The sequence below is a fragment of the Coregonus lavaretus genome (genome assembly GCF_964263955.1).
Source record: "Coregonus lavaretus genome assembly, chromosome: 30".
In the NCBI taxonomy this organism is placed as follows: Eukaryota; Metazoa; Chordata; class Actinopteri; order Salmoniformes; family Salmonidae; genus Coregonus; species Coregonus lavaretus.
Window position 1 is genome coordinate 14,490,755 of NC_140017.1, and position 11,136 is coordinate 14,501,890.

Here is an 11,136-nt window from a genome sequence, read left to right on the forward strand (position 1 = left end):
GACTTGCTGGCTAACAATGACTACAAGACCACCCTTTAAAACCCCTCCTTCTCTTCACCCCCTCCTTCTCTCTCTGTGATGAACCTATCCCCCTCTTCTCCCTCCCCCTCTCTCCTCCACAGGCGACCGGCATGCAGCCTTGCACCGGCGAGAGCTACAACCCCACCCTACACACGGCTCCTTCCTTGTATGAATGATTGAATACATCCAATCTGTCAACAGAAAATTCCCATTCTTCAGCCTTTTCTCTATTTTTTTAATTCCCTCCTTACACTGTTGAATAGCTTTTATATTAAAGAGGGTATTTTCCTGCTTAAATCCCACTCAGTCACTGCTGTTGGTAAATATCAATAAATACGCCAAGCTCCAGTCTAATTTACCTATGCCAATTCCCTGTTCTGGCAGAGACACCGGCATGTTGCTGCCAATGAGGATGTGTGAAACAGAGTGATAATGCTTACACACGTCAATTTCTCTTCAGTGCTCTGTTCACATGGAAACACTCCCAGCTCTCACAGTGCCGTGGCCGTGGAGGAGAGGAGGAAGGCCGGGTGTGGCAGCAGCCAAGCTCCATTCCCTCCTCTCTGACCAAATTTGCGCAGAATCTGCTGTGATGACCAGGCACAATGCACACTGTGGTGAGAGCCCCCACCCCCTCTTTTGACCAGAGAGGGGGAGAGAGAGGAGGTGAGCAGATTCCAGACACACGAAGACAGGATCCAGGGGGTTCTGCTCTGTCCTCACATGTGCCACATCCCCTCCTCACAGGGAAATCATTACAATATTCAACTGAGACGTCCATCCACCACTGTGGCCTGCATGCCAGCCACTCAAATCTATTATTATTATTTGGACTGTATCAATCAATCAAATGTATTTATAAAGCCCTTTTAAAATCAGCAGATGTCACAAAGTGCTTATACAGAAACCCAGCCTAAAACCCCAAACAGCAATCAATGCAGCTGTAGAAGCACGGTGGCTTGGAAAAACTCCCTAGAAAGGCAGGAACCTAGGAAGGAACCTAGAAAGGAACCAGGCTCTGAGGGGTGGCGATTGTGCCAGGTGGAGATTGTAAGAGTACATGGCCATTAAGGCCAGACTGTTCATCAAGATGTTCAAACTGTAATACAGTTACACTCAATAGCATAAACCAGTGGTCCTTCTAGATCAGGGTTCTTCAATTCCGGTCCTGGAGGGCCGAAACACCTCTGTTTTTCATCCTCTCCTTCTAATCAGGGGCTAATTCAGACCTGGGACACCAGGTGAGTGCAATTAACTACCAGGTAGAAATAAAAAACAGAAGTGTTTCGGCCCTCCAGGACCGGAATTGAAGAACCCTGTTCTAGATTTATATCAGGGTTCTTCAATTCCGGTCCTGGAGGGCCGAAACACCTCTGTTTTTCATCCTCTCCTTCTAATCAGGGGCTAATTCAGACCTGGGACACCAGGTGAGTGCAATTAACTACCAGGTAGAAATAAAAAACAGAAGTGTTTCGGCCCTCCAGGACCGGAATTGAAGAACCCTGATTTATATCAATCATTGAATCCAACACAAATGTGTTGCCATGGTAGAAATAACAATTATTTCACCGTATTGTAAATCATTTAGGATGAAACAACAAAATCAATTGGACTGAGGAATGAATCTGACAAGTTATTTATTTTATTATAAAAATATAATATTCTCATAACTAATTTATTGGACTGCTCTTGGTTATTATACTGAACAAAAATATAAATGCAACAATTTCAAAGATTTTACTGAGTTACAGTTCATATAAGGAAATCAGTCAATTGAAGTAAATTCATTAGGCCCTAATCTATTTACTTCACATGATTGGGCAGGGGCGCAGCCATGCGTGGCCTTGGGATGGCATAGGCCCACCCACTGGGGAGCCAGGTCCAGCCAATCAGAATGAGTTTTTCCCCACAAAAGGGCTTTATTACAGACAGAAATACTCCCCAAAACTGCACATTTTAAAGTGGCCTTTTATTGTCCCCAGCACAAGGTGCACCTGTGTAATGATTATGCTGTTTATTCAGCTTCTTGAAATGCCACACCTGTCAACTTTCAGCTCATGAAGCATGGGACCAACACTTTACATGTTGCGTTTATATTTTTGTTCAGTGTAGTTCACATCAGCAACATGGATGGGGATTTCAAGTCACATAAGGTTTAAAGACCAACATTATTGAAAATGTGCTGTAGTTCAACTTACATGGTAAATGAACAAACCATTTTACCAATGGACAAGAACATTTACGTATTTTATTAAGCATAATTCTAAATTAATTTACACATACATGCATTCAATAACATTCACTACACTGTACATCCAAATTCCAACATGTAAATCAAATCCAGTAAATTAATTCAACCTCATTGGTCCACTCCTGAATGTAGTTATACCAACGGGTTCAGATGTAACACTAACTCTGAAAGATATGTTTAAAATAATATTAATTTGACTCAATGAAGCAGATGTAGCCACAGGTAAAGACTGTCTAGAATTCTAGCAATAGATTCCATAAAGATCGATAGTTCAACAAAAACTTGCATAACAGCTGTACAAAAACAATGATTCTAAATTACAAAAGTTATAAGGCAGACAATAACTTAGTAATATACGCATCTCCTTCATAATAAGAAAATCGATCCAGAAATGTTTAGAGTATAGTGCTAAACGTACGTGTGTGTGTCCGTGTGTCAGGCACCGGATCCATGTCTATCCTACCAGTAGAATCAGCTGTGGACAAGCCATGAGAGAAGGGAGGAGTGTGTGAGTGTGTGTGGGTGTGTGTGTGTGTGTGGATAATGACGTGTGAGACTGCCCCTTCCACAGAACCAAGTCCAGGAATCTTGGCATTTTTAACAAACAGTGTAAGCGAGAATTCCGGCCAACCCCTCCCATTGGCAAGGCACGGAGGGGGCCGCTGTCCTTATAGAGCAACGCCACCAGGGGTGTCTAGCACTGAGACTCGGCCATGGTCTCTCCCTGAGCCGGAGGCCTCGGTTTGTGGGTGTAGTAATCCTCATCGTCGGAATCCTAGGGACAGGAATTGGGGTAACATCAATATTTTATAGACATCTCATATTGTCAGACGTAGACTACATGTAAAATTTAGAGTATGAAATTGATCGGGCGAGACATGTGCCCCTAAGTAATTCATGAGCAAAAAAGTGCCATACCAGCAAATATAGGTCGCAGCATGTCATGTTTTTCTCCTTGTGGTGGATCTGCTTGAAGCCAGGCTCCTCTCTGTCACAAAGATGGTAGAGTTCAAATTGGTTAAATCAAATTGCATTAGTAATTTGCTATATTGGCTCAAGGCCATTTCTCAATTCATCTTTCCTCAACACCTCTCTCCTTGCATCCTCTCTGCTCAGCTCCTTCTCAATCGTATTGAAGGAGAAGGTCCACTGCCCCTCCCCTTGGACTCTCTTCTCCAACGCATTTTGAGAAGGAGGCGAGGAGAGAGGACGCAAGGAATCAAGGAAAGATTTATTGAGAAAAAGCCATAATGTCCATTCAGCAAGTAAGGGATGGGGGCTCCCTTCACCAGAAACCATCACTTCTTTAAAGCCATATGTCCATATGTCTAGGAGGCCCTGAAGAACTGGTGCGCTGATTGAGGAGTAAATGCACTCACCCGTGTGTGACCTCAATGGGGGAGTGGTAGCCCTGGACCTGGCTCTTGTCCTTCGGAGGGCAGCACATGCGAGCCAGCAGAGCCAGCGTGATAATTGTGGAAGGAAGCAGGATGAAGGCTAAAAGCACCGCCACGTCCGAAAAGCGAACCGCGGGCACTGTGGAGAGGGTTCCTCATAATTACATACACACTCAATATCAGCACAAACAGGAGACGGTAAAGATTCCATGATCTCTTTAGGTACGAGATCTGCCTCGTACCTAGCACAGCCGTGCTAAAAAAGTAATTTAACACGCCCTCTCGTGTACAATTGCTTTAATAAACCTGTCAAATGAATCTGCACCCTGTGCTCAAAAGCTTTTAAAAGAGGGATTGTTTTAGCTTTGTGAAAAATATGACTCAATCTGTAGAGCACATGTACCTAAATCTACTGTATAAGTCTTTGAAAAGGCACCAATAAATATGCGCCCGACTATACCAGTATTGAACAGGAGGTAGTAGGTTTTACTGCCCAATGAGAAGTAAATCTCCCCAATTCCCACACAGTCATGTTCTACACGTCATCATTCCTAAGGTCAATAGGGTGAACCCACAATCACCTTTACTAACACATCCTAAACTCCTGCCTCTCAATTAAGGGCAAAATCCTGACTTTTTCTTACTGGAAAATGTGCTCAAATGTCCCATTAACATCAATGCATGGCCCTAAATATCAATTTCTCTGAGGAATTGCCTCACCTTTGGGCATCACAGTGAGGACGGTCTGTGAGGTAGGGGATCCGTGGACGTCGGGTGGGTTCCTGACGGAGCAGGTGTAGGTGCCGTTGTCGCTGAGGGAGGCGTTGAGGAGCTGGATGGAGGCCTCGCCCCGGGCCGGGCTGCCCAGCCACTTCACACGCCCGTTAAACTGGCCATCTTGCGGATGGAACGCCAGAGAGGAGAAGTGGAAGAACTGAGGAACAAAGAGAAGAGGAGAGATTGTGACGGCTCTGGGCATAGGGTTAGGACAGTGTTACTCAGACCTTGGCAACTACAGAGCCACTTTACAAGACACAGACAACAGAAATACTGCATCAATCACACTAACCATTACCGTGTTTCGAAAAGTAAGGGGGGGGATGGGGGGATAGAAGACTGGGACTGGTTTCGAATAGGGGTTTGAATAAAGTTGAAGCTAAAATAGGGTTGTACTCATCAGACCGTAATACACAGACAAATAGACAATAAGAAGTGTCAAAGAGCCACATTGAAGAAAACAAACTACACATAGGGAATAAACGGCATAGGAAAATATACACAAAGACGAACACACGGCAGGCCTGTTAACAATCAATGGTGCTTAACAGTTATATTGTTTTATAGCTCTGTATGGGCTGGGCTCTCCTGGAGGCACTTCAGTTCAGACAGCCATTGAGCTGAGAGGGCTGATACTGACAGCGCAGTAAATCTTATCACTGCACCCAGTCAACCCAGACAAATGCTTAGGCCTACCTCAGACAGGTTACACCTAGCCAAATGGAGATTATACACAGCCAAGTTCCTATGAAACATTCAGAGCCAGACCCAGATTAAAGCTTGTCCTGGACTAAAACTCACTTTCAATGGAGATTTTCCATTGACGATGATTTTCAATTCTGGAATAATCTGGGTCCGGGAAACCGGCTCTCAGGGTGCAATGTTAGGGTGTGGTTAAAAGCTTTGTGGTTACCGTAACGGTACTGACTCACCAAATAAAAACCTGATGGATCATGGGCAATTATATTTAAATTAATATTGTATTGATTTGCTCATGTCTTATACAAGCAAATAGTCCGGGTAGCCATGATTAGCTGTTCAGGAGTCTTATGGCTTGGGGGTAGAAGCTGTTGAGAAGTCTTTTGGACCTAGACTTGGCACTCCGGTACCGCTTGCCGTGCGGTAGCAGAGAGAACAGTCTATGACTAGGGTGGCTGGAGTCTTTGACAATTATGAGGGCCTTCCTCTGACACCGCCTGGTTTAGAGGTCCTGGATGGCAGGAAGCTTGGCCCCAGTGAGGTACTGGGCCGTACGCACTACCCTCTGTAGTGCCTTGCGGTCGGAGGCCGAACAGTTGCCATACCAGGCGGTGATGCAACCAGTCAGGATGCTCTCGATGGTGCAGCTGTAGAATTTTTTGAGGATCTGAGGACCCATGCCAAATCTTTTCAGTCTCCTGAGGGGGAATAGGCTTTGTCGTGCCCTCTTCACGACTGTCTTGGTGTGTTTGGACCATGATAGTTTGTTGGTGATGTGGACACCAAGGAACTTGAAGCTCTCAACCTGTTCTACTACAGCCCCGTCGATGAGAATGGAGGCGTGTTCGGCCCTCCTTTTTTTCCTGTAGTCCACAATCATCTCCTTTGTCTTGGTCACGTTGAGGGAGAGGTTGTTATCCTGGCACCACACGGCCAGTTCTCTGACCTCCTCCCTATAGGCTGTCTCATCGTTGTCGGTGATCAGGCCTACCACTGTTGTGTCGTTGGCAAACTTAATGATGGTGTTGGAGTTGTGCTTGGCCATGCAGTCATGGGTGAACAGGGAGTACAGGAGGGGACTGAGCACGCATCCCTGAGGGGCCCCGTGTTGAGGATCAGTGTGGCAGATGTGTTGTTACCTACCCTTACCACCTGGGTGCGACCCGTCAGGAAGTCCATGATCCAGTTGCAGAGGGAGGTGTTTAGTCCCAGGATCCTTAGCTTAGTGATGAGCTTTGAGGGCACTATGGTGTTGAATGCTGAGCTGTAGTCAATGAATAGCATTCTCACGTAGGTGTTCCTCTTGTCCAGGTGGGAAAAGGCTGTGTGGACTGCAATAGAGATTGCATCATCTGTGGATCTGTTGGGGCGGTATGCAAATTGGAGTGGGTCTAGCGTTTCTGGGATAATGGTGTTGATGTGAGCCATGACCAGCCTTTCAAAGCACTTCATGGCTACAGACGTCAGTGCTACGGGTCGGTAGTCATTTAGGCAGGTTATCTTAGTGTCCTTGGGCACTGGGACTATGGTGGTCTGCTTGAAACATGTTGGTATTACAGACTCAGTCAGGGACATGTTGAAAATGTCAGTGAAGATACTTGCCAGTTGGTCAGCACATGCTTGGAGTACATGTCCTGGTAATCCGTCTGGCCCTGCGGCCTTGTGAATGTTGACCTGCTTAAAAGTCTTACTTACATCGGCTACGGAGAGCGTGATCACATAGTCATCCGGAACAGCTGGTGCTCTCATGCATGCTTCAGTGTTGCTTGCCTTGAAGCGAGCGTAGAAGTGGTTTAGCTCATCTGGAAGTCTTGTGTCACTGGGCAGCTCGCGGCTGTGCTTCCCTTTGTAGTCTGTAATAGTTTTCAAGCCCTGCCACATCCGACGAGCGTCAGAGCCGGTGTAGTATGATTCAATCTTAGTCCTGTATTGACTCTTTGCCTGTTTGATGGTTCGTCGGAGGGCATAGCGGGATTTCTTATAAGCGTCCGGGTTAGAGTCCCGCTCCTTGAAAGCGGCAGCTCTACCCTTTAGCTCAGTGCGGATGTTTCCTGTAATCCATGGCTTCTGGTTGGGGTATGTACGTACGGTCACTGTGGGGACGACATCATCAATGCACTTATTGATGAAGCCAGTGACTGATGTGGTGTACTCACAAGCCATCCAAGTCCTCCATCGCTATACGTTACTACTGATATATGATTGAGTCATTAGCCATTTAGAGCTGTCTTTCAGTCCTGAAAATGAATTCTCATCAAGATATTGATAATTATGCAGGGAGACTGAAGCACACCACCAATTCATAGTTCTCAAGCCTTGACTGGTAAATTATATTTATGATTTAGTTTTCAAATGCTTATTCACTGTTCCTTTTGATATATGATTGTGGCAATAAGTGGCCGAATCCACTAATGAAATTGGATGGAAACAAATATGCCATGAGAGACAAATTCACTCTCTAGCTCTGTTGTGTTGGCTAGCTCTGTTGTGTTGGCTAGCTCTGTTGGGCTATGCAGCGAAAAGTTCTGCACGTTTCACTATGTGTCTATAGTTGCACAGAACAAACTTGTTCAAGTAAATGAAGGAATGAAACCAAGGATCTTGTTGGTTTCCACTATACTCTGGTATTGACCAACCCCAGCTATTCTTATACAGTCAAGCAGACACACCCCTAGGATAAAGAATTTGTGTTAGTGACGTAACAGCCCACTCTATCTGCTAACACTGACACAGCTGCAGGCCTGACTACTACATCTTAATGACTAAACCAACAGCTCCTAAGGGAGCCACAGCACATTAGCCATAACTTAGCGCTGAGAGCTCCTATAAGATATGATATCCCAACAACTACATAGCGTATACATTATCGGCCACTTCAAATGGAATTAAAAACTTACGTGGTCAGCCGCTCAGAGTATCGACAAGGAAATTGGATCTAGGGGAGCTTTGGGGTCGGAGACCTGACTCGTAACTTCCAGCTCGAGGCATACATTTAACATACATTTACCACATCACCAAGATGTGGAAGAGTGATCCTGATTCCTGCCCCTAACTGCCTATTTTTTTTGGTCATATTCCCAGGGGTTAAGGGTACCATATAAATATCTATTTACTAGAACGGGCATTACAATTCAAGTCAACGTATCGGGATGGGTGGGCCGGCGGCAGCCATATTGAGTGTACCCATGCCAGGACATAAAAGCACAAGAATTCTTCATTCAATGTGTGCTTTATTAACAATCAACTTAATATACTGATTCATTTTCTATGGTGGGTACTTACTGCCTGCGGAGGGCCTCCGGTCTGGGGCCTGTAGGACCAGTCCACTGACATACGGCTAGTAGCTCGGCTGTTGGAGGTGAAGGTGCAAGTCAGGGTGACGGCATCGCCCCTCACAGAATGGACCTCTGCAGGGGAGCTCACTGTTATGGCTGACACATGGCACAGCACTGTGGGGGAGACAACAGAGCAGGGGGGTGTTCAGATGAGGAAGATAGATTCAGGAGGAGGAAGGGCAGACAATTGTACTGAATATTTTAGTGAAATCCAGTTGGGAACAAAATACAATGTGGAAGTCAAAATATCAATAATTTGGGAGCAAGGTAGTTCACATAAACAAAATACAAATAAACAAAATAAAGCTAAAGTTCTTATTTTACAATTGTGTATAATCACAATGTCAAAGGTCAAAGGTACCCCCAAAGGCCCACATTGTTGACCCAGTATTAACCCAGTACCCAGATGGCAACATCAAACCTTTACACTGCCTGACATTAATTGGAATGAACACAATCTAATGCATTTTCCATGGGAAAGACTACTAGATGACTCAATAATAGTTGTAGCAGTAACAGTGTCCTTGTTCTCTCTCTCTCTCTCTCTCTCTCTCTCTTGCTCTCCTTGTTACATTGTTATCTTTTAATTGACATTGAGAGTCTGGCATTGACAGCATACAGACATAACAACCAAAAGCATTCCAAGCAATGAATTAAAATCTCAACCATTTAATAGCTGAGGTATTAAATCTACTTTCTCAGGTAGCCCCTATGCAATGCACATCTGCCTAGAATATGCCTAGAAAACAAATACTGCATACCCATTGTATAATGTGTAGAAATTGAGGAGGAGCTGATTTTCTAATGATTTCCATAACAAATTGTGTATGTGTACAAGTGGCACATGTAAAATGATCCTTTACCACTTCCTGGATTGGCAGGCAAACAGCAACAGCTGTTGATCTTTCCATCAACTATCAGCAAACATGGCATTAACGACACAGCCTACAGTAGTAGTCATATTCCTCGTGATGAGCATTGTGCAATGTTAAAAAAAAGACTAAACATTTACATTATGTGTGTTATATTTCAAAACAGGCCCACCCCCACAGATTCAATACTGTATTTTCCATGTGAACTCCAACCCACACAGAGAAATGCAATCGTATCATTTAACATCCGGCATACTGTAGGTCTGCATGTGGTTCAGAGATTCAGATTTCAACAGTACATATTACAATTCTTCTACCTTGGAGCAAGTAGAGATGTTTTCAAGCTTTCCCACACCGTTTCCAAAGAGACAAGTGAAGGACACATATTCAAAGGAACGTAAAAAATAAACTAAAAAAACTCTCTCTCTCTAAGGACACAGAGACAGTCTGAGTACTGTGATCTACAAATATTTGAGTGATCTAAAATAAAATAAAATTACAGAGCAGAATCAGAGGGTTAATAGGGTATGCAGACATCCAGCGCTATTTCAATAGACCTTGGAGTAAAGTGGACCAAGAATGAACAAGCTAATCAAAAAAATATATATATTTCAAGTTGAAGAGCCTTTGGAGCAGCAGATGCTTGATAGCGGTTGACATTCTAATTGTTGATGGGAAAGTTGGCAACCCATTGAGCCCATAGCATGTATCCCCATATGTCTCAAACATACAGGAAATGACTCCTCCTACTGTCCAACCAGTAGTTATATAAATCTGATCAACGTCAGTAGACCTCACCCAAGAGTAATATTATCAGTTATAGATAATGGCTGCTTGGCATTGGACGCAGGCTACTTTACACTCAATAACAAAACGTGAGTGAAATTGAAAACAAGGAAAAAAGCAATTCAAAGCCATGGGTCTCATGAATTTCACATGACAGGCTACTGCATTCCTGTTGTAAGGAACCTAGGCCTCAGGCACAATTTGGTTTGTTGTGAACATGCAGTATAATTATTTGGTAGTGGCTATTCACAAATGGATACATAACGTTAGTACCCAAATGAAAATGTTGTAGGTTGTATAAATACATAGTAATATATTATGTTAAATGTGAAGGTAAACATGTAGCTTATTATAATAAATCATAATAATTCTAACAATAATTCATAAGGAATTAGTCTGTAGGATAAAAAGAAAAAAAAGTAGCCCTACACAATTATACAGGATACAAATTCAGGATTCTATAAAAACACCCACAATCCGAATGTGTGTTTCATATGTGTCGCAAATTCGTTGGTCTGTGACATTGAAAACGAGCTCGATAAATGAGAAGAGTTGTACTCACCAAAACAAACCATTAAATACAGCAGCACGACAATGTCCAAACGTATACTCCTATGTTGTTGCCGAACCATTTTAATAGAATGAGGTAGGGGTTTAGAAAAAGTTAGAATAAATTGACAAGTCTAGTCAAATTTTGCGTTTCAGATACTCGTCGTCCATTTTTTTGTGTGACTCACTCTCTCCGCTGTGCACTACCTGGAAAAACAGGTGTTTCAGGAAGTATTGCTGACGCTGCGCACCCTGGCCAAAGAGGGAAGAGGAAGCGAGACACCCCACTCGCAGTTTTTCCACTCGTTTTTTTCTGGTTCAGTGAAAGTCAATGAACTAAGTAGACTAGGCATTGCTGTCTATGGGAGTAGACTGAAACGTACCTTTTTTTCCAATGGTAAACGGCCTGAGTGAACTATCTTCATTTATTAACCATCGTTGGCCTGGCA

General features: G+C 43.9%; 1 protein-coding gene across 1 annotated transcript; it reads right to left on the minus strand.

The window, feature by feature from the left end:
• Nucleotides 1-2,255: 2,255 nt before the first annotated feature.
• Nucleotides 2,256-10,894, minus strand: mpzl3 (myelin protein zero-like 3). The gene is made up of 6 exons (XM_084148217.1): nucleotides 10,701-10,894; nucleotides 8,428-8,594; nucleotides 4,390-4,603; nucleotides 3,652-3,808; nucleotides 3,191-3,260; nucleotides 2,256-3,047 (listed from the first exon to the last, which is right to left on the minus strand). Exons 1-6 carry the CDS (start codon nucleotides 10,768-10,770, stop codon nucleotides 2,967-2,969), a joined length of 759 nt encoding a protein of 252 aa, XP_084004343.1. The 5' UTR covers nucleotides 10,771-10,894; the 3' UTR covers nucleotides 2,256-2,966.
• Between the last annotated feature and the right edge of the window lie 242 nt (nucleotides 10,895-11,136).

Coding starts and splice junctions, on each gene's coding strand:
- mpzl3 (XM_084148217.1), bottom strand. CDS start 10,770: ATGGTTCGGCAACAACATAGGAGTATACGTTTGGACATTGTCGTGCTG. Junction 4,604..8,427: donor CCGGAGGCCCTCCGCAGGCA/GTAAGTACCCAC, acceptor TTTGTTCCTCAG/TTCTTCCACTTCTCCTCTCT. Junction 3,261..3,651: donor CCCATTGAGGTCACACACGG/GTGAGTGCATTT, acceptor TCTTTGTGACAG/AGAGGAGCCTGGCTTCAAGC.